This window comes from Astyanax mexicanus, chromosome 4 (genome assembly GCF_023375975.1).
Source record: "Astyanax mexicanus isolate ESR-SI-001 chromosome 4, AstMex3_surface, whole genome shotgun sequence".
NCBI classification, from domain to species: Eukaryota; Metazoa; Chordata; class Actinopteri; order Characiformes; family Acestrorhamphidae; genus Astyanax; species Astyanax mexicanus.
This window is the reverse complement of record NC_064411.1, coordinates 5,475,248-5,501,533: the sequence shown is the minus strand read 5'-3', so window position 1 is coordinate 5,501,533 and position 26,286 is coordinate 5,475,248. Positions and strand designations below refer to the sequence as shown.

Sequence of the window (26,286 nt, the reverse complement as noted above, 5' to 3'; positions counted from 1 at the left end):
GTTGGTCCTCTGCCCGGGGCACCAGGAGTTTGGTGATGCATTTCACCTGGATGGGAGACTCCTTTTAGTAGAGAGTCGTCGACTGTGAAAACATTCTGTGTAAAGAAAAGAGCACAACGGACTAAATATAAAATATTTGTTATGTTTCACCTAATTTATTGTATTACCCATGATTCACCTGTTCATATGCAAATATTTTATTTGTTGATTGGTTGGGAGAATAAACCATATTATTAAACTGTTTTGGGTTTTGTGGGGCTATTGTGCTGTTATTGTTCTGTATATGTAACGCTTGGTACTATTTAAATAATATGAAAATAGATAAAAATATATCTTTTTTAATTGCTTGGTAGAGATGCGTGGTGTTGTTTCCACCCAGACACTTTAAAATGGGGACACAAGTGCTGCTAAGTAAAAAAATATCTATTTTAATTATTTTCATATTATTTTTTATTATGTAATATTTAATCAGTGCTAAGTGTTACACAACAGAACAATAACAGCAAAATAGCCCCACTTAGTCCAAAAACAGTTTAATAATATATAGTTTGATAAAATATTAGAATATGAACCGTTTAATCATGGGTAATACAATAAATTAAGTGAAACATAATGAATTAAACAGTATAAACATTATTTTGTATGTTTGTGCTCTTTTCTTTACACAGAATGTTTTCACAGCCGACGACGCCCTACAAAAAGGAGTCTCCCATCCGAGTGAAATGTATCACCAAACTCCCGGTTTCCCAGGCAGAGGGCTGGCAAGTGGTGGACGTCGCAGTTGTTGCTATCAAGGGCATAGGAGTGGGTTTGATATGGGGGGGGGGGGGATAATATGAATTAAAGCCCACCCTATAGTGTCTTAGAACAACATTTATGGAATTACTTTTAATCACAAATGAACCATTTTTTGTCTGTACTTCTGTTTGAGGGACAACAACACCCCAACAACAACAATGGACAGTCGAGAGACTGCACGGAGAACCCTTCCAAGCACCACCAGTGAACTACCAAAGTCCACCAGAAGTCTCAGAATCTCCTTATCATCTCCTAACCTATGTGGCTCAAGACAAAGCAACAACCCCAACACATTTTTATAATACTTAAGAATACATAAGAATATGTAAGTCTTGATATCACAATCTTACCTATATTGTTTACATCTTATATATTACCTTTATCTGTTCTTTGTCCAATCCACTTTATGCAAAATTATAATCAGTAAAAATGTTTATTTGACTAAATTGGAATTAAAATATTTTTTACTGATGAAGCAATGGAGCAAATTTGGTAGAATTCTAAAGCCCAAAACCTTGGCTAAATTGTGGAATACAAATACTTTGGCTGAGAAGTAGTCCAAAAACTTTTGGTTAAATGGTAAAATTCAAAAACTTTTGGGTAAATGCTGAAAACCAAAAACTTTTGGTTAAATGCTTACGTGCAGTATCTCTCTCTCTCTCTATCTCTCGCTCTCTCTCTCTCAGGTGAGCCATGGGAGAGAGTTGTGGGTGGAGACTACAAAAGGACCTGAACCAAGATGGCCGACAGAGAGAGAGAACCATGGGGTATGCTTTAAGGCCAATGCGCTCTTGTAGCCTAATTTTATTGTATTACTTCTCTGATGTGGTTAACTTAATCCCTCTTTTTGGCTGAAAGACAACTCTGTACCACCTGGGTATGCAAACAGGTAAAATAGGTGCACCTGTACATTTTTACATCATGTAGGAGTTGTTTGTATCGGTCCCTAGGTAAGAGGGCGGGTGCTACCCCTTGTATTTAGGTTATAAGTTAGGGAGTATCTTTTCTTTATATTCTTTTTGTACTTAATTTGGCTTTAGGTAGTTTAATATGGTTATGTTTTGTTGTGTTCTTTTCTGTAGCACCGTCCATAGTTTACATTTCCCAGAGTGGTACTTTCTTTGTTGTTTTATACAGCATATGTAAATAATGTAAATACTGCCATGGTTTGTTGTATGTGCAAATGAGTGGTGGGAAGCTAAAATTAAATCAGATTTTTGTACCGCTATTTACTGCCTGTTCTCCTCTTTCTTACTTAACCTCTGCTGGCTCTTTGACTTAGGATAGCCATGTGTTATGTTCTCCATATTTTTCTTCCTAGACACATGTGGAGGATTTTAACACTTAAATCTAAAAATGTTTGGTTAAATGCTAAAACTTTAGATGAAATGCTAAAATCTAAAAACCTTTGGTTAAATGCTTAAATCCAAAAATATTTGGTTAAATGCTTAAGTCCAAAAACGTTCGGTTAAATGCTGAAATCTAAAAACTTTTGATTAAATGCTGAAATCTAAAAACTTTTGATTAAATGCTGAAATCTAAAAACTTTTGATTACTAAGCTGCTAAGCTGTTGCTATCGGTTGATAGGCAGTTGCTATCATTTCTATTGTGGTTGCTAGGCAGTTGCTAACATATTCCACATGGTTGCTAGGCAGTTGCTAACAAACTCCATATGATTGCTCAGTGGTTGCTAGGCAGTTGCTAACGTTTTTCAGGTGGTTGCTAAACTGTTGCTATTTGATTGCTAGGCAGTTGCTATCATTTCTAAAGTGGTTGCCATGCAGTTGCTAATGTTTTCCAGGTGGTTGCTAAGGTGTTGCTAACTGGTTGCTAAGCCCTGGCTGGGGTGCCGGGGTGTCCAAACTTTTGATCAGTATCTGCTCCATACAGCAGCTCCTCCAAACACACACAGTACTGGAAGAGCAGGGGAGAGAAAGGCCCCCCCATTCATTCCTATGGGGAAACTTCGTACGACAATTGTACGAAAACGTCAAATCGTCGAAATTTCCGTAAAGAACGTCCGATTTTTGTCTTCATATCTCAAAAATTGTGACCTATGTGGATGTTCAAAGTTGTCCCCTATTCATTTCCTATGGGGAAAAAAAGTGCACGTTTACGAAGTTTTTACGAAAAACGTACGATATATCGCTTAAAAAGCACAAGCAACCTAATCGGGTATAGGTCCTACGATACTGCTAAATTTAGTATTTCTACGTCACAAGCTGTAGGAGGAGATAGTGATTAAATTTTGAGCGCAGAATAAGATAATAATAAGAAGAAGATTACGAAGAACAGTAAGTTGACTTTTCCAAGCAAACTTAATAATAAAGTACACAGAGAAACAGATACAGGAATACAGAGTGTCCTTTATGATCAGCGGAGCTAAAAAGATGCTCAGTGAGTGTATGGTCATAGGTGTATGGTGTATGGAGCTGGTCATAATATTCTGACTTGACTGTGGTAGGGTAAATTAAGGGTAAATTAAATACATTCTTCCACAAAACAAAATTGGTACCACTTTAAAATAAGACTTTATAAAGGGTTTATACATGGTTTACAATTAGTTTATTAATGCTTACTAATTAGGTTGTAAATGCTTTAAAATCATTAATAATCAGTTATAACACATATATAGAAAGGGCAACAATATAGATGGCTGTGGGTTCATTATTTCATAACAGGTCATTGTTGCCCTTTCTATGTATGTGTTATAACTGACTATTAATGATTTTTAAGACATTTACATCCTAATTAGTAACCATTAATAAACTAATTGTAAACCATTTATAAACCCTTTATAAAGGTAGTCTTATTTTAAAGTGGTACCACAAAATTAGTCCCCCGTATGGTTATAGTGTATTTTCACAGCATTATTTAACACTATGTTTTTCATAGCTAATTTCAACCCGGATGCAAGCCACTAGAGATGGGCCTGTTCCTGTTGGTGAACTGATCTTAGACGAAGAGGGAAAGCACCACGAGGTGGCGCTGTGGAGAGAGGCAGCGCTGGCAGAACTTGCCCTCTCGCAGCTTACAGAAATTACACATCTGAATATTGTGAGGTAAATTATTACTGCAGCTGTTTAAAGGAGGTGGTGTTAATGTTGTTATGGTTGTGTGTTGAGTTGTTTCAAGGGCAAAGCAAACTCACATTGTTATACAAGATGTACACTGATTACTTTAGATTACATTAAAGTGTCATTTCTTCCGTGCTGTCCCAGGAAATATTGACAAATGAGAAATACTGTAATTTTTCGGTATTCAACTGTCTAATGGTGAAAACTGGAAAAAATATTTTTACTTGCAGAAACCAGAGAAAAAAACAGAAGAGGGATTGTGGTGGTTGGAGTCTCTGTGGGAAGCAACACCACTCTCCTTTTGACAGAAGATATGGAGAAGCTCATCGTTCCACACAATGTACTGATCAGCTAATTAAGCGCCTTCCAGTCATCGTAAACATTTCCTATGAGGGAGGCGTTATTTGTTCTATTGGCAGCCCAGCCTTTACAGAGGCATAAGGCCTTAAAAATGTCTTTTCACATACTAATCCAGTTCTAATCTGACCCATAATCTGTTTGTTTTTCCATCCCGTTTTCTCCTTTTCAGTTTAGGGGAGAAGTTATATACATGGACTTGATTTGTAGTCAATAACGAGTATAAACTTTTGTTGAATAGCCCACCTCCGATCTCCCCCAACATTCCGAAATACAGTGCGATAGTTTATATACACAGATAGTTTATATACACAATACCTTCAGCTAGTCAAGCCACAATAAGTCAACTGACAAGAAATGCTTAAAAATGCATAAATATTATAGAGATATTTTCAGCAACAACTGGAAAGTTATGCATTTCCCCAACATTAATTTTCCAATCTATTCCCCTTTCCTACCTATTCATTCGTGCTTGACATCAGACCTTTCCTGGCTTAACTACGACAAGGAACTGTGTGTATAAGAGTGCTTTAATAAACTAATCTGTAGGCACTGTGTGTATAAACAGTGTTTTTAATAAACTATCTGTAGGAACTGTGTGTATAAACAGTGTTTTTAATAAACTATCTGTAGGAACTGTGTGTATAAACAGTGTTTTTAATAAACTAATCTGTAGGAACTGTGTGTATAAACAGTGTTTTTAATAAACTAATCTGTAGGCACTGTGTGTATAAACAGTGTTTTTAATAAACTAATCTGTAGGAACTGTGTGTATAAACAGTGTTTTTAATAAACTATCTGTGTACTTTTAAAGTTCTCACTGCCTTGCTTTAAATATCATCATCCTTGGAATTCTACCAGTGAAGTGTGGAGCTACTTTGAGTTTGTTGTTAATGGTGTAAAAATAGTGATTTTTTTTGTATGGGTTAAGCTATGCCCCTATCACTAGCATTGTGGTCTATTGGGAGCATTAGCTAACAGCGCTGTATTTCAGAATGCTGGGGAGAACAGAGGTGGGCTATTCAACAAATGTTTGTATTTGTTATCATGATTCACTACACCCTAAGTCCATTTCAGTTCACCCTTAACAACAAACTATTCTGCTATCTGAACTTTTTTTGTTCCATATTTTTCATTCTGTTGTTCACTTGTGTTTTTGCCTTGGAAAAGTGTTTATTTATTTAGCCAATTGCACTACCTCACATCATACTACACACACAGATGTTCATATCTATGTACAACAATGAAATACTTATATAATTAAATTGTTAAAATAAAAACATTTTTGTGCATTATATTTATTGTTTTATTTTGTTCTTTTTTTGTATATTAAAAAAAAAGTTATTGCTGGAAATGAATCAATCTGCTGTCAACTTCAGGAAGCTTCGGTTGATTGATCACTTCAGAACAACCTCAATGTACAATGTACAAAAGTTATAAGTCACTCAGATTTAGGAGACTCGGTTAGTCTTATTTAGAAAAAGTTGACCATACATTTATTATGATATAAAATTGTAAAATGTGAAGTTTTAAAAACAGTTAGGTTTAGTTATTCTTGTGATTCGACTCCTACTGATTCATTGAACAGAATAAAGTGAAGCTTGTGCAACTGGAAAGTTATTCAGCTCTTTCTGAGGTAAGATGTGGTGGATATGGTGGTGATAAATTACGATATTATAAAGTCACTTTTCATATTGTATGGGAATAAGTAATGTTTTATGTGATGTATGATAATATGGAATATGTTTATTTGTATATCATGTATTTATGGTGATACGTTTTTTATTATTATACGTTTATTCGTTGATAATCTCAGAGGCTCACTTTGTGGTTGCTAGCTAGCTATCTAGTTATAATTACCAAACATGAACGCTAGCCAACACCTAAACGCGGTTCTCTTTCAGAAAAAATACCTTAAATGTCTTTAATTGATACTCGGATGTACAAATTAAGATCATTCAAGTTTTCAAAGAGGTAAAACCTGCTTTCAGTGTCTAGCCATAATAAGAGAAAGTGAGCAGCTAGCCATAGCTCACTTTATCTCAGTCCTAGGCTGTATTCGAAATGGCATACTACTATACTGCATACTGCACTAGTATGTACTGCATACTACACACCGCCCAGTATGTAGTATTCAGTACTGCAACACTTTTGATTGTAGTACCCTACACGGTCCCGTGACACACCAGTCAGTGCTCTGAAGTGCTCAGAATTCCTCAGAGTGAGTTGTAAACAGAAAGAACATGAAAAATGTCCTACCTTTTCATTATCAAGACTAATGAGATCTGCATACTGTCCAGAACTGCAATTGCTGCTTTAATTTTAGAGTTTAATGTAAGTTCAGTTAACCCAATTCTAACAACCATTTAGCAGCAGCCCCCACAACCCAAGTAAGTTCCAGTTATATTTAAATATGTTTTCCTATTTATTTTAGTAAATTACTATTTTCATCTATGTAAGTACCAACAAGAAGAAAACATTTAAACAAACTCTCATTCATATTTACACAATCTCAACAATAAGAGAAATGAGACAAGTTGCATCACCGCAGAGATAATTATTAAAGCTTATAAACTGCAGTTTTAATCCATTTAAATGAGCTCTGTGTGTAACTCCAGCATCAGTAGCAGTAATGCTAGTAAATCTACTTAATACAAAACATTAGTTTTAGAAAATGGAAATATAGTGGTACGTTTTCTTTTCTATTTTAGTGAAATACTTTGTTCTACTTTGTAAAAATTAAAGAAAAACTCCAGAGAAGTAGTTATACAGTTTTTTAAATGAGAGTTTTAGCTGTTTAGCTCCATTCAGCTCCATGCATTGAGGACTCCCTCGCGGGCTCCCTCTAGCGGTGATGGGGTATAATGTGATATAGCGGGGGAGGGGGCGGGGCTCTACATAACCCGGATGAGGCTGAGCTTCCGGGGTCTGTAGCTGGAGAGGAGGAAGAGCGGGATCAGCTGAACCTCAGAAGGTACGGAGAAGTTTCTCTCTCTCTCTCTCTCTCTCTCTCTCTCTCTCTCTCTCTCTCTCTCCCTCCCTCCATCACGCTGTTCTACATTCACTCCTACACCCACACCACCTTCAGCATGTGCAGCATTTACACCACCAGCACTGGATCTTCTCCTAGCTCTGCTCAGCAGTCTGCAGTAGGGGGTCGCGGAGCTGGGGATGGGGGGGCTTTACAGATCATACACAGGATAACGGAACCTCACACTCCTGCCCCCCCTCCCCCACATCACTAACACACACCTGAGATAAATCAGTTCTGTGGAAATTCCTTTTTAAGTTTGTGTGATCAGTCTCTACACATTTCTTAGTTACACTAATTTAGTTTAGTTTAGTTAATTTTCCTTTACTTATTCCGGTTCCACCACAACAGTTGCTGGTAAGTCATGTGACTCTCCCATCAAAATAAAAGTCCACTTAAAATATTAAAATATTAAATGTAAGAATGAAAGATTTAGTGATTATAGTGAGGAAAAGTTCAGGCAAGAAGAGGAATTTCACAAGTAACATTTATTAGCTTACTGATTTAACAGAAAACTTGCTATTTCACTGTAATAACAAACACAAATATTAGCAAATTACAACATCTTTAGCTCCGCTGTTTTTAAGAAATCCCAGTTAAACCATTACTGTGGAATACAGTCTCCAGCTGCTCTTTTGCTGATACTTTAATAATGATGATAATAATAATAATAACAAAAACATGAATTTGATAAGAAGAAGAAGAATCACACTTTGAGCAACTTGACAAAAATACACAATTAAACATTTGTGTAAGAGGTTAAAAAGACTACAAAAATAATTGAAAAAGAACTACATAAAATAATATGAATTCTTACAAATTGTTATGATTGTGTTAACCTTTAGTAAACAAAAGAGACTCTTATGTTTTACACTCCTGTTGGAGGTTGGTTGATGTGTTGTAACAGTAAAAAGGTCATTATTTTGCTGTGATTTTATTTTGAACTACAATTCCCTGCACCAACAAGACAACTGCATCGGATCAACATTTCCAAAAAACACATCTTGAACTCAGGAGCGCATATCACTGTTAGCCTGAAGCCAGTGTGGTGGAAAATAATGAACTGTTATCAGGAGTTGTTAAAAAAAAAAATCAGGTTTGTGAAGCATTGATTTGGATTAATGTATTTGGTTAATGTGTGGAAACTTTTATAAATTGGTTTAAAGGAAAAAGCTTTGGACATCATCTGTCGTGATGAAGAACAAATCAAGCATCGGCAATGTGATTCGAACCAATGTGTGTCGTTTTTTCGGCACACGCCTCAAAGCTTCAGATTAAAGGGTAACATCACTCACTTAGAATGACTTAGAATCTCTTTAGTTAATTGACCTGCTTTTATTTTAATATTCAATGGCATTTTTCTTTGTGTTTTCCAGAAATTAAAATATTTTCCTGAAATTCATCACCAACAACCAGGATATTTAACTAAGAGCAAAGTTAAACTGCTGAAAGAGGTGAAGCAGAAGCCGTCCTGAAGAATCTCCAGAACACGCAGAAATTGTTTGCTACATTTAAAAGACAAATGAAGCCAAGTCCCGACATGGAGAAACATCAGCACTCTGTCAAGAGTTTTACTAAACAGAGTAATCTGAAAAAACACCAGCGCATTCACACAGGAGAGAAACCATATCACTGCTCAGACTGTGGGAAGAGTTTTAATAGACTGGAGACTCTAAAACTGCATCAGCGCATTCACACAGGAGAGAAACCGTATCACTGCTCAGACTGTGGGAAGAGTTTTAATCATCAGAGTAATCTCAAAAGTCACCAGCGCATTCACACAGGAGAGAAACCGTATCACTGCTCAGACTGTGGGAGGAGTTTTAATCAACAGAGTCATCTCAAAAAACACCAGCGCATTCACACAGGAGTGAAACCATTTCACTGCTCAGACTGTAGGAAGAGTTTTATTACACAGAGTAAACTTAAAATACATCAGCGCATTCACACAGGAGAGAAACCTTATTACTGCTCAGACTGTGGGAAGAGCTTTAATCGACTGGAGACTGTCAAACGGCATCAGCGCATTCACACAGGAGAGAAACTGCATCACTGCTCAGACTGTGGGAAGAGTTTTACTGAACAGAGTGCTCTCAAAATACACCAGCGCATTCACACAGGAGAGAAACCGTATCACTGCTCAGACTGTGGGAAGAGTTTTACTATACAGAGTAATCTCAAAAATCACCAGCGCATTCACACAGGAGAGAAACCGTATCACTGCTCAGACTGTGGGAAGAGTTTTACTGAACAGAGTGCTCTCAAAATACACCAGCGCATTCACACAGGAGAGAAACCATATCACTGCTCAGACTGTGGGAAGAGTTTTACTATACAGAGTAATCTCAAAAATCACCAGCGCATTCACACAGGAGAGAAATCGTATTACTGCTCAGACTGTGGGAAGAGTTTTAATCAACAGAGTACTCTCAAAAAACACCAGCACATTCACACAGGAGAGAAAAATTTCCCAAATTTGTCCCATGGCAATTAAAAGCGCAAATCATAAATTCCACCAGAAACAAATATGAACTGTATTTAACAATGGATTTTACAGGTTCAGCAAAACTATTCTTATCCAGGGATGATGTGTATAGAATTCCATGTTATGTTTGTATGTCTTGTAAGTTTGAATATTCCAGGACATTCTTTGTGAGACAGAGCTCAGTTTTTAGGTTAGTTACTGTTGCGCAGTAAGGTTACAGGCTCATTCACTCCCTCTGCTGGTGTTCTTGTTTGTCTATGGTTCAGTCCAATTAAAAATCTGTTACTATAGAGGGATATAGAGGGATATTTGGTTGTGTTGTATTACTCAAGTTTTATACTCTCTTATCTTTTCCTTATTGAATATTAAATGTTGCTTATGGTTTTTTTAATCTCCAAAGTTACTAAGAATATCCAAATAATGTCGTTTCTTAATTGTTTTTATCCAGTACAAACTATTATCTTTGTATTACTTCACCTCTATATTTACCCATGTGTGTTTTAATAAACGGCTTTTATATTGCAGATCTCCAGTCTCATTGTGTTTTCTCAACACATGTTTGACATGAAACCTATAGGCCTGAGATTGTCATATCCAGTTATATTAAGACTATGGTTTGTGTTTTTTTTCTCCTAAATCTCTTGTAATGTAACTATGCATAACCAGTCATATTAAGACTATGCTTGAAGTGCAAACAGAGACAGAACATGTTTTAAGCACAGTACAGTCTTGTTGGTCACTCTGTTACCGTCTGTCACTCTGTTAAAAGTAGCAGAAGCATCTTCTATGCCAGGAGTATTTAATTAGAATTCAGAATGATCCAGTTATACAAAATTCCTCGCCTGTCTCTCTGTCGCACTCGGCGTGACTTTAGTTTTCGTCCGTTCTCGTTTTTTCGCCCATTCTCGCCCAGGTTCACTATCTCCTTATAAAGGCGTTTTTTTCACGGCCATGTCCCAATTCAACAGCCGGAGCAGCGGGACCGCGACCCTGACAACACGGGTTCGATCCCGCGTGAGGAGCGGTGTGTTTATTTATTTATTTTTTCCACGTCTGCACAGATCTGATTGACTGAAGAGAGTGGTTGGTGATATTACCTCACACGTGATTGGTCTGTGATTTACTGCGCCGCAAAGCGTGTATACAATTAAATCCTTCTCAATAGGTTTGGGTCCGGACCCGGACCACGGTCCGCCCGTGACCTCTGTTCTATGCAAATTCCCCGAATTTTCCTCTTCTGCTCACTGCTCAACCACCAAACTCGCTGCTACTGTGTTGCCAGTTGCCAGTGTTGTATCTTAAAAAGTCCACACTAAACTGTGAGAGGTTTAAGCTTGACGAGAAATATCGTCACGTCTTAATCTCGTGAGATCTCGTGCCACGATACAGGATTTGCTATTTTACTGACCAAATGTATAAACAAAGCATTTCCTGTTTTACTGTCTATTGTTATTGTTAGCTAGCCTAGCTAAATGTACAAATGTAGCAATTGTTGTTTTAATGACTATTATTATTGTTTGCTAGCTAGCTAAATGTTCAAATATGCAGTTTGCTGATTTACTGAACATTATTATTGGTAGCTAGCCTAGCTAAATGTATAAATGTAGCATTTGCCGTTTTACTGACTTTTATTATTGGTAGCTAGCCTAACTAAATGTCCAAACAACAGTGTTTGCTGTTTTACTGACCATTATTATTGGTAGTTAGCCTAGCTAAATGTACAAACAAAGCAGTTTAACAGTGTTTTACGGCCGGTATTTATTTATTTTTTATTTCTTGCATATTTTTTTTCTTAAATGTAATTTGTATTCTCTTTCAAGCATTCATTCGGTATCTCAGTATGGGATACACCACTCTCGCATATTCCTCATGTAGCCCCGGCTAATATATATATATATATATATATATATATATATATATATATATATATATATATATATATATATATATAGCACCTTTAGATTTTACAACTGTGAGATAAAACAGATAATACAAATAAAACTGATATAAACTACAAAGTGAAATATACAAGTTAGTGGAAAATTAACACTACATATACATATAATACAGAATAAGATACAGAAATAATTTTAACTATACATGCAGAAAAAATATGTAATAAAGTAAAAAATAAAGTAAAGTAATGCTTAATCTTCCTTTGTTAATTTTGATTTATGTGGTAACTAATATGCGGAAGGAAGAAAAGCTTGCGCATTTACTAACAATTCCCTACTTTACCACATGATGCCACTAATTCCCGCTCTCCGCACACTTTTGAAGGCATACGCATGCCTTAAACCTTGCTTAAATGTACGCTCGTTTTCACGCCAAGTATTTCTTTATAAATCACAATTCTTGCGTGAGATGTTGCTTACGCACATTTCTGCCCTCTTTTTATGCGTACGCACTCTTTATAAATGAGCCCCCTGCTCTTTATGAGGCTTTGATTCAGCAGTAGATTCTCTCCTGTCAGATTCCTGTCAACATTAGCCTGTTAGCAGCTAACAGAGTTAGCAGTGAATTAGCTCTCTTTCTCTTATACTGTTTAATAAACTGAGAAAAGAACGAATAATTTATGGGTAAATTTATGAGATTAAACTAATTCAGATTTAATTAGTATAATTAAAGGCTGATTTTTGGTAAGTTAGGAAAAAGCTGAATTAGCTAGCTTCCTTGTGTTGGCTAAGCTAGCTACTGAATGTACCCAAAGTTTCTGAGGAGAAAGAGCATTTATTTTCTGTTTTCTGTGACCTAGAAAGGTTTTTAAACGGTTTGGAGGAACTAATTGCCACCATTCTAACAATTCTACAAATTACTATCTGTTTTAAGCTAATTTGCCTCAGTAAGAGTAAATTATCCTCAAATTTTACCTCAGTTTATTTAATTGTTAGCGTTTACTAGCTAACAGATTTAACGTTTATTTACACAGTTCTTAAACTTAAATTTAGTTGTTTTTTTTAAAACATTACTCACACCTTCACTGTTTCTTATAATTCATATATTCTTTTCTCTACAGTGTACAAATCAGTGAGTCTTGGTGAATGTTTCTGTTCTTATTATGGTAAATAGGGCCTGCAGAGATTTTATAGAAGAATCTGTTCTTTAGAACATAATGTTTTATATCATTATTAGAAGCACAAACACACCTGAGATTATTTATATTTATTTATATTTTACAATTACTGAGCCAAGAGTTGGCCCAAAGACTTCAGGAGCTAAATAGCTCCTCCACTGAGTCCCACCCACAGTGCCTGCAACCCTCATGCTTCCGCTTGTTTAGCCAATCAGAGCGATGCTGAGACTGAGGGGCCTCAGTTGGGGGCTTGCATACCACAGATAGAGAGGACTTCTGTAGAGGAACAGTGGAGATAGTGGACGGTGTGCAGCTTAGTAAAGTTTTGTGGGATTACCGAGGACATTTGATTCTTGTGTGCATTCAGATACCTGTAAGTACCTACACTGCTGTTTATTCATAAAGTGTAGATAACTATTACTTTCCTAGTTGTAGGTGTACTTTCAAGGAGTTACATGCTATGCTAACTGATCAGCTCTTTGTATAGCTCTGTATAGCTTCTAGCTGTTTCTGATCTGCCTATTATTATTACCAGATAACACCTCATAGAAGTGTGTATCTTTGTTTAGGTGTTAGTGTTGTAAATGGTAGTCAGTGATGTGTTTCAAGTAGTTCAAGTATCCCTTTTATATCTGTTGTTTCAGAATCACACACTCACACAGTCGGATTGCATTGATCTATTCTGTATATACCACAACTCCTCTGCTGCAGTAAATACTGTTTTCAGAGTACATCATCTCCAGCATTTTAATCAGATGCACCACAGTGGCTTCTACATGGTTTAATACCAGCTAGCTCTTCTTAACAATTACAATACGATTTTAAAATTGTCCTGTTGAAAATATTTATCATTGGTTCGTTTATTGTATCTATCAGAAGCAGACTGTATCTGCCCAATATCATTTATTTTACTCCAATATTCAATACACAGAGTGCCTTATTAATATGATGGCAATGTTGAATCAGAATTTTCACAGTAATATATGTTTACAGAAATAGAGGGTCAGGTGGACGGGTGCTTGTGTTACAGAGTGAACAGGGTGGATTTAACACAAAACTGCTTCACAAGACTCAGTGCTAGATAGTGTAAATGAAGCATCAGGCTGGAGGATTAACACAACAGACGAGGCTGAAGTTGGCGTCTTATTCGCCAGTGTCTTATTCGGATTTTCCGGTCCACCTTAAAAAGTCAAAGTACCAATTATTCGCCAGTAGAGAGCAGGGTTGAGCCGAGCAAAACGAGTTTGGCATTTAGGGCATATTACACTGAGAATACATTGCCTGTTCTGGGTATTTCCAGTTGCCCGAACTCCAGATTATCAAATAGCCTGTTGAATTTGACACCACATTATGAAAATATAACTAGTATACTGTGAATAGCCTAAAGAACTTAACATTTAATGTACAGTTTTTTTTTTATTATGAGCCTCTGAACTTGGCATTTGAGAAGATTAAAGGAGAATAAATTGCCTGTTCTGCATATTTCTAGATGCCCTAAATCCACATATTCAAATAGTCTGTTAAATTTGACACAAATTATGAAAATTTACATATTAAACTGTGAAAATCTTTAATAACTACAAAGATTACTGTACAGTTTATTATTATGACCCTCTGAACTTGGCATTTCAGAATATGTCAGTAGAATAAATTGCCTGTTCTGCATATTTCCAGTTACCCTAATTCCAGATTGTCAAATAGTCTGTTGAAATCAACACCACATTATGAAAATATACCTATTAAACTGTGAATAGCCTAAATAACAAAACATATTACTGTACAGTTTTTTTTTATTATGACCCTCTGAACTTGGCATTTGAGAAGATTAAAGAAGAATAAATTGCCTGTTCTGCATATTTCCAGATGCCCTAAATCCAGATTCTCAAATAGTCTGTTGAATCAGACACCACATTATGAAAATATACCTATTAGACTGTGAATAACCTAAAGAGCTAAAAATATTACTGTACAGTTTTTTTATTATGACCCTGTGAACTTGGCATTTGAGAAGATTAAAGAATAATAAATTGCCTGTTCTGCATGTTTCCAGATGCCCTAAATCCAGATTCTCAAATAGTCTGTTGAATCAGACACCACATTATGAAAATATACCTATTAGACTGTGAGGTGCCTAAATAACTAGAAATATTACTGTACAGTTTTTTTTTTATTATGACCCTCTGAACTTGGCATTTGAGGAGATTAAAGGAGAATAAATTGCCTGTTCTGCATATTTCCAGATGCCCTAAATCCAGATTCTCAAATAGTCTGTTAAATTTGACACTAAATTATGAAACTATACTTATTAAACTGTGAACAGCCTTTATAACAAAAAAAAAAAAATACTGTACAGTTTTTTTATAATGAGCCTCTGAACTTGGCATTTGAGAAGATGTCAGGAGAATAAATTGCCTGTTCTGCATATTTCCAGTTACCCTAATTCCAGATTGTCAAATAGTCTGTTAAATTTGACACAAAATCATGAAAACATACCTATTACACTGTGATGAGCCCAAAGAGCTAAAAATATTACTGTACAGTTTTTTTTATTATGACCCTGTGAACTTGGCATTTGAGAAGATTAAAGAAGAATAAATTACCTGTTCTGCATATTTCAACTCCAGATTAACAAATAGTTTGTTGAATTCGACACCAAATTATGAAAATAGAACTAGTATACTGTGAATTGCCTAAAGAACAATGTATGTTACTGTACCATTTTTTATTATGACTCTGGGAACTAGGCATTTAATACAACTTAAGTAAAACACATTTCCCGTTCTACATATTTCTAGTTGCTCTTACTCCACATTATCAGTCTGTTGAAATGTATGCTTATTTCCCACCTCTTTATAACAATATGTCATGCAAGTGTGTGCCTTATTTAAATTCATGCCTATTACAAAACTGCTAGTATTGTATGACCATCTGAATATAAAAAATCCGTTTTAATTACACTTTATTGAATCAATGTATGACGTATAAAGTTTTGATAACTTCAAAATGGAGTATAAACTGCATTATTAGTTTATCACTGAAATATTTCATTCAGACACATAACTGTGAAACAATCTACACAGCACAAAGTACTCTGCAAAGCATGTACAGTTATAAAAAGGTAATTTATTTAAAATAATATTTTTTACACACAGATATATTATGCCGGCCTTAGTCACAACGCAAAGGCTGAGGTTCCTTTCTCAAAGATGTTTAATGCAGAAAGAGTACAACACCAACGTCAATACCGTAGAACTAAAAGTAAAAGAGTGCATAACATAGAGTACATCAGTTTCATATAAAATCAAATCAAATTTATTTGTATAGCGCTTTTTCCAGCTGGTGTTGGCACAAAGCAGCTTTACAGAAACATGATTACAGGACAAAGAATTAGGCAAAACATTAAACATAGAAAATACACAATACAGAACCCCCAGTGAGTACGGAGGCAAGGAAAAAACTCCCTCAGAGCTGCAGGAGGAGGAAGAAACCTCGGGAGGACCAAGACTCACATATAAGGGGGGACCATCCTACCACTGGCCAAACAGCTTTTAAACTAATAAAAAAAAACGTATTGTATACATCCATACAGGTTTTATATATTCAGGAGTATAGCAGCGCCACTAATGGAAGCAGTTAGAGTTCATGGAATCTTGGATGTAATCTGTAGTGGAGAGTAAGATGGATAATGAGCAGCTGATCTGTAGTGGGTGATGGAGAAGAGATGACTTCAGAAACTTCAATCTGTCTGGGGAACAGGGGACATGAGAGCCTGAGGGTCCAACATCCATCGGTATCGGGTCAGAGAGGTGGGCAGTCAGTAACTCGGAAGAAAGCAGAGAGATGGAATTAGTTTTAACTGGATTTATATAAAACAGAGAATATAAAATATTATCAGAGTGTGGCAAACTATTGACTCTGGCAGATCATAATATAACTGGAAGACATATCATTTATCCTCACAAACTGATAACGATCGGTATGATTTAAACCATGATAAGGTCAGGTTACTTTACAGGTAAGAGCAAAGTTGTTGGGCCACAGCTTTTTCAAAAATTTTAGAAATCAATGTAGCTCGTGGATGTATGTATATTATGACTAATATGTAATTTAAGTGAAATAAGGTAATGATCTGAAATTGCAGAGGTTTGAGAACGAATATTCAGTTCATCTACCTCTTTTACCTCCTCTACCGGACAATCTCGGATTGTGTATATAATTATAGCCTGCAGGGGTGGCTTCATTTAATTCTTCATATTCATATTCATCAATCCAGGTTTCTGTCAGGCACAGAACATCGAAGTTCTGATCAGTGATCATTTCATTCACTATAACTGCTTTTGAATTTAGAGATCTGATATTAAGTAAACCAATCTTTAGGCTTGAAGTGTTAGTGCTACAGTCTGGATAAGATTTTTTAATATAGGTTAAGTTATTTAGATTAACTGAGTTTTTCAACGTTTTTGTTTGACTCGGGGGACAGACACAGTCTGAATACACTGGTATCTTGGTAACGTCTCTTTGCAGCTCACAGACTGTTGGTTAAGCCTCTCTGTTTGCGGCCTGGTCCCGGCTCTGGATTGTCAGCAGCTTCTAACACTACTCTGCCAACTAGCTAAAAGATTATTTGCTATGCTGCATGAAAGTAAGGCAGCACCCTCCCGCCTGGGGTGGACACCATCCCTACCTAAAAGACAAGGCTTGCCTTCAAACTGTAGCCAGTTATCTATAAAGCTCACATTATTTTCTGCACACCACTTGGACATCCAGCGGTTCAGTGAAGAAAGCCTGCTGTAAGCTTCATCACCACGCCTCATTGGGATGGGGCCAGAGCAGATTACCGCCTCGGACAGCGTCTCGGACACCTCACTACTACAACCCAGAATCCAAAATCCATTGGAGCGGATTTCGTTTATGGTCATGGCTCGTCTTTGATGATGCACCTTTTCGAGGAAAAGCTTTATGAGTAGGTGTGACACATGATGCCCTTTTGGAAGAATGGCGGGATGTTTGACATGAGGATGAAGTGCTGATTGGTTCAGTCTTCCTATGACCCTTATAATCATTGTCATCAGTAAACGGATTTAACTTATAGAACCTTGTAGACTGGTTCACATTCACATCTTTCTTTTGTTTCAAAGACTTGTGGTATGAACTTTCTCCGTACCCCAACACGCTAGCATATGATGCAGCTCATAGCGTAGAATACTGCATTTGCCAAACCATCATCAAAATTACGTTTTATAAACGTCACCGTAGATTCAGCAAACTTTCTTCGCCTTGTGCAGTAAGATGTTTATGCCCGAAGTTTGCAGATCCAGGAGAGAGATCAGAACAGGTGAACCTTTATGCGAAACACTGATGGTGATGTTTCCATGTTATTGTTTTCCCACCACAGGAACCCAAGATAGTCTTGATCCTTTGGAGCAACATGGAATTGATGGAACATACGTTCCACATCATACATGATGGCTACTTGTCCTTTCCGAATACGACACAAGACTTCTACCAGAGTATTTGTGAGGTCAGAGCCAGTCAGTAGATGCTCATTAAGAGATGTATTCTGAAATCTTCTATTTCATGAAGGCCATGTAATCCTCACAGTACTTTTCATCCTTTTTTAGCCGTTTCTCCAGACATTTGAATCGATGTTCTGCACAAGCTCTGTTATTTGGCAAACTCGGTCTCTCTTCTTTAAAAGGCAATGGCATTTCAAAGTGACCATCCGCTTTTTGTTTGATGCCTTTCCTTAACTTTGCCAAAAAACATTGATCATCCTGTGACATTGTGACTTCTTCACTATCCTTTTCTATAAAATCTGACTCAAAGACCTTCATTATGTATGCTGGCATGACTATTTCCTTGACTTTGTTTCTACACACAAAGTAGACTTCAGATATACCTTTGCAAGATGGCCAACAGCTGGTAGGATCTGCCACATGATGATTCGATGACTAACTCTGATTTTGTCTTCATAGTAATTATCAGAAGTGTTGCAGCCAATGATGATCCAACCCAACACAGATTTTTGTGCAAATGGTTGACTTTCTTCACCACTAAGAACTTCTCTGGGAAGTAATGCCAGAGGACAATTATAGCCAGTTAACAATCCTACCTCGCAGTCAAGTTTAGGAGACATTTTATCTACAAGGTGTTCCAAGTGGGGCCAGTTCTTTGCAATTTCACAGGAGGGAATGTGAGATCTATTTGTGGGTATGTAGCTTCTGGTATAGGTTGTAGGAAGGTTGATTTTCATGTCAGACCTGATGCCTCTTACTTGAAGTCCATTCAGCTTGTGGCTGGTCACAATCATGATTTTGGATGTTATTGTGGAAATCTTGAGCCTAACAGGTTCTTTTTTGCATTCAGTGATTTTGTTATGTCCTCCAAGATGAAAGTAGTGTCGCTCAAGCAAAGCATACACTAAAATCTCTTTCTCTGGTTCTGCTAGAGGTGACACATATACTGGAATGATTGATGAAGTATAAGAATTGTTTATTTCTTGAACAACTCAGTTTGAAGTCACATTGGTTGACTCTTGCATCATTTGTTCTGTTGCATCTTGCATAAATGTTTCCATCTGTATGTTCTTGGTTTTCCCTTGACTGCTCTTGATTTTTACATTGTTCTTTGTTCCTTGTTCTTTGTACTTGATCGCATTTTTCTCTATCTTGATGTAGGCATGTTGGGTGAAGCCTTTCACATTTGTCACATACACTTCTAGAAGTGCAGTTTTTGGAGTTATGACCACTGTTAAGGCAGCCGAAGCACAACTTCTCTAACTGCACAAACTTCACCCTCTCTTCAACTGGTCTTTCCATAAGTCTGCGACATTTGTGAGGCGTGTGGCCACGTTGGTAGGTTCTTACATTCAATTAATGTCTGAAAAGACAGCTTCCAGTCATTATATCTAAGAGGGTCTCCTGAAAAAACACAGGGTTCTGAAATAGGAATCCTGTTGCTGTTTTCACAAGGTCATTAGATGTTTCATGAAGTAAATGGTGATGTTGAGGGACAGATGCTTGAGTGCATGGAGCTTGTTGACAAACATTAAAGGGTAGGTTTAAAGTATCTGACACTCCAGTGGGCATCAATGGCTGAAAAAGAGAAACAGGATTGTTGTATTGAGCAGTGTAACCCTTTTTCCTTGTTGAAAAAGAGGAGTAGTATTAAAATGAAAAGAATATTCAATATACCACTTTTGCCTGCCAGTGGTCTAAGAGAGGGGTCCATCTCTTGAAGCATTAAAGGTTAGATGGATAAAGATAACAAAAAATAAACATTACACCAGCAGGATAACAAGGAAGTGACTTACACAGACATATCTTGGGTAAAATAAATGTAAACTTGTATAAAAAATAACTGAACTGTAATGTTTGACGGTTTAGTGTACAAATCTTTTTAAGTACTAAACAAAATTAAAATATTAAAAATACATTAATTAAATGGGTCCAAAATTCTTAAAATTTTGGTCAAAAATGTTATTCTTATTGCAAACACATATATATATATTTAACCTTTTGAAAAAAAACCTGTTTTGTATCACTACCCTTCTTATGTGCAACATGAGTCAAAAATTACCCGCATTCATTTTCTATGGTAAGTCATGTATGGCTGAGTGTTTCTATGATATATATTAGCAATAAATTAATTCAGTCATTCAATATCCACAGGATTCCTCAATTAACTTGTTTTAAATCATAGTACACCCTTATTTTTTTTTTCCTTTTTTACGTTTTGAATAAAACGTTTTTTGGTATCACTACTCCTCTAATGCACAAATGGGTCAAAAATGACCCACATTCGTTTTCTATGGAACTTCAAGTATGGCTTAGTGTTTCTTTAGCACAAATCTTCATTTTTATTTTCCTTTATTACTTTATGAATAAGCTTTTGTATTTATACATCAGATTTACACATACGGGTCAGACATGACCCATATTTACTATTTCACAGCTCAGCACAGATCTAGTCTCACAACTCTGTACTGTTTTCCAATAACATTACCTTATAAAATATGTGATATCTGTAGTAAAAGATAACTGTACATAATATTAAATAGGTTTAGGTTACCTTGAGAGTGAGTACATTACCTGTTAGAAAGTTATAAGTAATTATTATTAGCTTTTAGCTGTTCATATTCTATTTTAGTTATTTAAATCTACTGTACTTATTTAACTATTGTACTAGCTTAGCTAAGTACATTGGTAGGCCATTTACATAATTTGACATAATTTTACACAAAATTAAAAAATTGGGCCAGACACAATTATTGGCACCTTTCCAAAATTGAGGGTAAATAACTGTGTTTCAAGCATGTGATGCTCATTCAAACTCACCTGTGATAAGTAACAGGTGTGGGCAATTTAAAAATCACACCTGAAACCAGATAAAAAAGAGAGAAGTTGACTCAATAGGTCATGGGTCTTCCAGCAGGACAATGACCCCGAACATACTTCAAAAAGCACCCAAAAATGGATGGAAACAAAGCGCTGGAGAGTTCTAAAGTGTCCAGCAATGAGTCTGGATCTAAATCTCATTAAATGCCTGTGGAGATATCTTAAAATTGCTGTTGGGAGAAGGCACCCTTCAAATATGAGAGACTTGGAGCAGTTTGCAAAAGAAGAGTGGTTCCAAATTCCAGTTGAGAGGTATAAGAGCTTGTTGATGGTTATAGGAAGCGATTGATTTCAGATATTTTTTCCAAAGGTTATGCAAACAAATATTAAATTGAGGGTGCCAATAATTTTTTCCAAGCTTTGTGTAAAATTATGTCAAATTTGCCTTTTTTCCCCTCTGTTTTTTGTGTTGTTCTAATACACACAAACAACATAAACATGCATATAAAAAAACGTGTAATTTCAATAATTTTCTGGGAGAAACACTTGCTGCCAACACTTTCGGCCATGACTATAACAATAATAATAATAATAATAATAATAATAATAATAATAAACAAAATGCTTTGAAAGAAAAAGGAATACCCTGTATCACAATTTAGATTTTTGAAGTTATCTACTTTTCTAAATAAAAGCACCAATGTAATTATCTAAGTACAGTACTTATAACTAAAAGTTATGCAGTAGATTTAGCTAACTAATACAGAGTACTCAACAGCTAGGTAATAATAATTGCTGGTAACATTATATTTACAATGCTTCAATTAAACCCTGCCTATGGTGTCTGCATTTGGGTCTACCCACTTAACCACCATGTAAACTACCCTGTGTGTGTGTGTGTGTGTGTGTGACACAATAAGAAACATGCTGCAAATACTAAATAAGTATTAAATGTCATCAGAAATTTTCTAAAGTTATGTTAAAATAATTAAAAGCAGCACTGAGTTGTGAGACAAGAGCTGTGCTGAGCAGTGCTGAGCTGTGAAATAGAAAATTTGGATTGTGTCTGACCTCTGTGTGTAAAACTGATGTTAAAACAGAAAAGCGTCTTCATAAAGTAATGTTTTTAAAATTAGTGCTAAAGAAAACCTCAGCCAGACATGACTCATAACAGAAAATGAAAGTGGGTCCTTATTGACCCATGTTGTGCATTATTGCGGTAGTGATAAAAAATAGGTATTTTGTTCAAAAAAGGAAAAAAATATATAAAATAAGGATGCACTATGATTATAAACATGTTAATTGAGAAATACAGGGGTTGGACAATGAAACTGAAACACCTGTCATTTTAGTGTTGGAGGTTTCATGACTAAATTGGAGCAGCCTGGTGTTCAATCTTCATTAATTGCACCAGTAAGAGCAGAGTGTGAAGGTTCAATTATCAGAGTAAGAGCACAGTTTTACTCTAAATATTGCAATGCACACAACATTATGTGTGACATACCAGAGTTCTAAAGAGGACAAATTGTTAAATTGGGTTTTGTCCCAATTTGGGTAATGTCAGCATAACACCAAGAAGCACCAACCACATCCAACAGGATTAACTGTGGATACTGTAAGAGGAAGCTGTCTGAAAGGGATGTTCGGGTGCTAACCAAATCAAATCAAATCACGCAGAATTCTACAACCAGGTGTTTCAGCTTCATTGTCCAACCCCTGTACATTGGATACTGAATGATTGAAATAATTTATTGCTAAGATATATCATAGAAAAATAACACTAATCCATACATTAAGTTCCATAGAAAACAATGGGTCATTTTTAACCCATGTTGTGCATTAGAGTGGGTGTGCATATGTTGCGCATCAAAGGGTAAATAAGAAAAAAAAAAACACTCTTGCTTCAACTTGACTGTGACATGCAAAAAACTCGCAGATTTCTCTTGTCCACAATTTCTGACAGGAGAGTTTTCATATCCTGTGCATCATTGCAAATAAATGTGAAAGGATATATAATTTCCTCTTTTTTGTCAGGATCTGTCTCAATGCTGAGGGAATTCAACTGCTCCAGTGCAGATTCAGCTTCTTCCTTTTCCATTGTAAGAAACTGTGGTGCAATAACAGCAGAATTGAACAGCTTTGCGTGGTCTTTCACCCATTTGTGGACTTTTGGCATGTCATGGATGATTTTGTTTTCCTGTTAAAAAAAAATGGAAGTATTCTATGCATTTGCATTTAAAAAACAATTAAACTACTTTGTAAACTTTGTACAGTTGTGTTGTTTCTGTGTGCATTATAATATCATTATATTTAAATAAATAAAAACACCAAATAAGTTTTTAATATTAGTATAAGAAAAGCTCTGCTATTACAATTGCCAAATTAAATGTCTCTATACAAAAATGTTAAAGATTTTAGTGTTACCATGTTTCCAAGGTGTTCCAGTTCAGACTTCTCTCCAGGTCCAGTCTATAGGAAAATGTAAAAATAATAATCATATACTATTATTTGATACACATTCACCATTTCTATTCAGATCATGGCTGACATTATAATTTATTATTAATTTATTAATAATGATTAAATGTTTTTTTTATTTTAATGCAATTTTTAAACATATCTTTACCTTTAATATTTATCAACCAAATTGCAAATATTAAACTTAATAATGCTATGAAGATATTCTAAAAAAATATGTTTTTATTTTCTTATTTCTTACCATTGTATCTGTGTTTTCGTTTGTATCCTCTGTAATGTCCTGTACCCAAGAGAAAAACAACGCCATTACAATAATACTTGGCAAAATTACCTTATCATTCCCAAACTGCAGTTTATCGTATGTAAAATTAGATAGAGCTCATGTTACATTCATTAACATTTAATTACACCATATTGGCAAAACGAACGAATGTCAGTCTTATTATACATCAGTGCCTTTTAATTTATTTTTAATAAACAAATACCTTCATTAGCACAATATGCCCTACAGAGCTGCGTTGAGAGAAGACTGTCTTAAAGACTTCAGGTGTAGCAAGTCTGTCTCCACAGCTGGGGTTCTTCATTTCCTCAATGCCATCATAGAAGTGCCAGTCAGATTCAGTGCTGAGCCGATGAAAGCACACAAAATGATTTGCGTCCATCAAATGGTAGGTAACTGCTGCAGTTTCATAGCTGTTAATTAAATAATAAAATAAATCAAATGTAATTTTCTTACGCTGTGTTGCTTCGTTTCATAGACAAGATTTCCATTTGGGGAATGCTTTAAATAGTACAAGGCATATTCATCGGTATAAGGCATATTCCGCCAAATAGGTGCCATTTCTGTAAATGTAAATCCTGTATATTCTGTAAAAATATTATTTTCATTATATATATATATATCAATGCTCTGTCCTGTTACCTTAATTAATTCTTACATATTATTGTTTTTTTTTAATACTCAAAACATAAAAAGTAGGAGTACCAGTAACAGGAATAAGTGCCAGTAACACTTTAATAAATCGCATGATAGTAAATGTCAATGATCAATTTCAGGCATGGGCCTTCTTGATATAATAAAAATGACTTTGCATCGTTTAGAAATATACAAAGTGCATGCATATATAGTGATTTATTTTGCAAAACAAATGTAAGGAATTAGCGGAATTGCATTTAAACATGCTTTTTAAATTACACAAGATTTTGTGACAGGAATTTAAAAAATTTAACCATCCACGGGTTTAAAACCTTGTAAAATATTAAGTAAAGCTGTGAGAGATTGACTAATACATATTTTCAGTAGTTCAATATGTGTTTTTTTTCAAGAGTTTCAACAAGCAAATGGCACTAATTCAGTGGAATTGATCGTAAATATTCTTATAGGTTGCCCGAACATAATTACCTTTGTCCAAGAATCTGCAGGGTTAATGGCAAAGCTGTTGGCTGCATTTTTGGCTCATTTGTGCTCTGCACTGTTGAGTCAATGGCTACCATGATGAATGCTGGTGTACCATTCACAAATTGTCGCGGTGAGGATGTTCTGGTCCCCTTGCAGATCTTAGCTTTGCTGCTAACAAATAGTATTAGTGTTAGGGTTTATATAAACTTACAATTTCAATTGTAATGTATACACGTTAGATAATTCTACATATGTAGTTTTCATACATAATAATTTCTTAGTTTCTTGTTATTTGTCTGTGCATAAACAGCTACTAAAAGGCGTTACCTCTTTCTCTGACATGACATTGACCTGGGACACGACCAATCATCTAGTCTGTGCTGCAGTTCTGAAAGGTCTTCACACCTGTTGATAATTTCATTATTGTCAATATAAAGTGTCACTATATTTGTGTAACAAAAAAGTATCTTTAACAAAAAAAAGCCAAATGTACTCACCACACATCTACAGTCCTGTCAGTTTTTGTGAGAGAAAGGAGTGGACAGTCGTTTGCATCACATTTTAAAATCCACTCAGTCTTCTGCACATAATCGAGACGACTGACAATGAAGTCATTCTCAGTGCCAAAAGTGTCCCATACAGATTTTCCTTTCAAACGTGGAAAGTTTTTCAGCCATGCCAATTTCCCCTGGAACCATTCTTTAGCCGAAAATAGTCGATGGACCTCTAGTAAAGTCTTGAGCCAGTGATCCTTTGATTGTGCCAGTTCAATCTCATTTTGAATGGACACTCTTTTTTTCATGATCAAGTGAAGTATGTACAGAAGGTTGTCTATTGTACATGTATTGACCATTTTTATTGCCTGACGTTCAAGGTTGCCATGTCCTGACCATGGAGGGGAGCTCTAGCTGGTAGTTGGGCTGGATGAGCAGGCCTTTGGTGGATTGTAGTATTTAGATTTTTTTTTTTTTTGTCTTTCTCTTGCGCCATTTTTCTTCTACACTTCCTGGTGCACATAGAAGACTCTCATTTGGTTCCTTTTTTATACCCCGAATTTTGGTCAGGATAACACCACGCATTCGGCCAGAAACAAACTCGTGCATAACTTGCAGGAAGTCACCAGGTCGTCTGTGAAGTCGATTATGAAGGACAATTCTTTTTGTGGTACGGAACCAGTTTTCAGCTTGAGTATTGGTGTCTCTTGTCTGGCCTAAATGCTTGAGGATGACACCTGTCCAGAGTGGCAGGATT

General features: G+C 35.9%; 6 protein-coding genes across 8 annotated transcripts in view; 4 read left to right on the top strand and 2 right to left on the bottom strand.

Moving 5' to 3' along the window:
* The window catches only part of LOC125801349 (zinc finger protein 239-like), a 156,348-nt gene extending 146,075 nt beyond the window's left edge, over positions 1-10,273 (top strand). The window contains exons 1-3 of one of the 3 annotated variants that reach the window (XM_049477927.1): positions 7,094-7,207; positions 8,431-8,545; positions 8,641-10,273. In XM_049477927.1, coding sequence (XP_049333884.1) covers positions 8,787-9,758 — 972 coding nt within the window. In that variant the 5' untranslated portion in view covers positions 7,094-7,207; positions 8,431-8,545; positions 8,641-8,786 and the 3' untranslated portion in view covers positions 9,759-10,273. Of the gene's footprint in view, positions 1-7,093; positions 7,208-8,430; positions 8,546-8,640 lie in introns of those variants that run through there. The other 2 variants (XM_049477926.1, XM_049477928.1) reach the window with 2 other exon arrangements.
* The window catches only part of LOC125801463 (zinc finger protein 239-like), a 430,185-nt gene that overhangs the window by 156,289 nt on the left and 247,610 nt on the right, over positions 1-26,286 (bottom strand). The window lies entirely within an intron of this gene.
* Positions 1-26,286, top strand: part of LOC125801203 (gastrula zinc finger protein XlCGF49.1-like) — a 254,562-nt gene that overhangs the window by 38,661 nt on the left and 189,615 nt on the right. The window lies entirely within an intron of this gene.
* LOC125801310 (zinc finger protein 271-like) overlaps positions 1-26,286 on the top strand; it is a 230,712-nt gene that overhangs the window by 109,253 nt on the left and 95,173 nt on the right. The gene's annotated exons all lie outside the window — the stretch shown is intronic.
* The window catches only part of LOC125801533 (gastrula zinc finger protein XlCGF49.1-like), a 206,740-nt gene continuing 193,421 nt past the window's right edge, over positions 12,968-26,286 (top strand). Inside the window, exon 1 of the mRNA XM_049478343.1 lies at positions 12,968-13,195. The gene's annotated coding sequence lies outside the window, so the exon portion shown is untranslated. The remainder of the gene's footprint in view (positions 13,196-26,286) is intronic.
* LOC125801245 (uncharacterized) lies at positions 22,995-26,063 on the bottom strand. Its single transcript, XM_049477665.1, has 7 exons — positions 25,533-26,063; positions 25,363-25,440; positions 25,039-25,203; positions 24,122-24,329; positions 23,878-23,916; positions 23,583-23,627; positions 22,995-23,355 (listed from the first exon to the last, which is right to left on the bottom strand). The coding sequence occupies exons 1-7, from the start codon at positions 25,886-25,888 to the stop codon at positions 23,062-23,064; spliced, it is 1,185 nt and encodes a 394-aa protein (XP_049333622.1). The 5' UTR covers positions 25,889-26,063; the 3' UTR covers positions 22,995-23,061.

Excerpts from the sequence above, each read along its gene's own strand:
- LOC125801245 (XM_049477665.1), bottom strand. The coding sequence starts at position 25,888 with ATGGTCAATACATGTACAATAGACAACCTTCTGTACATACTTCACTTG. Across the intron at positions 24,330-25,038 it reads CTGCAGATTCTTGGACAAAG|CTATGAAACTGCAGCAGTTA; the intron begins GTAATTATGTTC and ends TTTAATTAACAG. Across the intron at positions 23,917-24,121 it reads GGCATATTGTGCTAATGAAG|GACATTACAGAGGATACAAA; the intron begins GTATTTGTTTAT and ends TCTTGGGTACAG.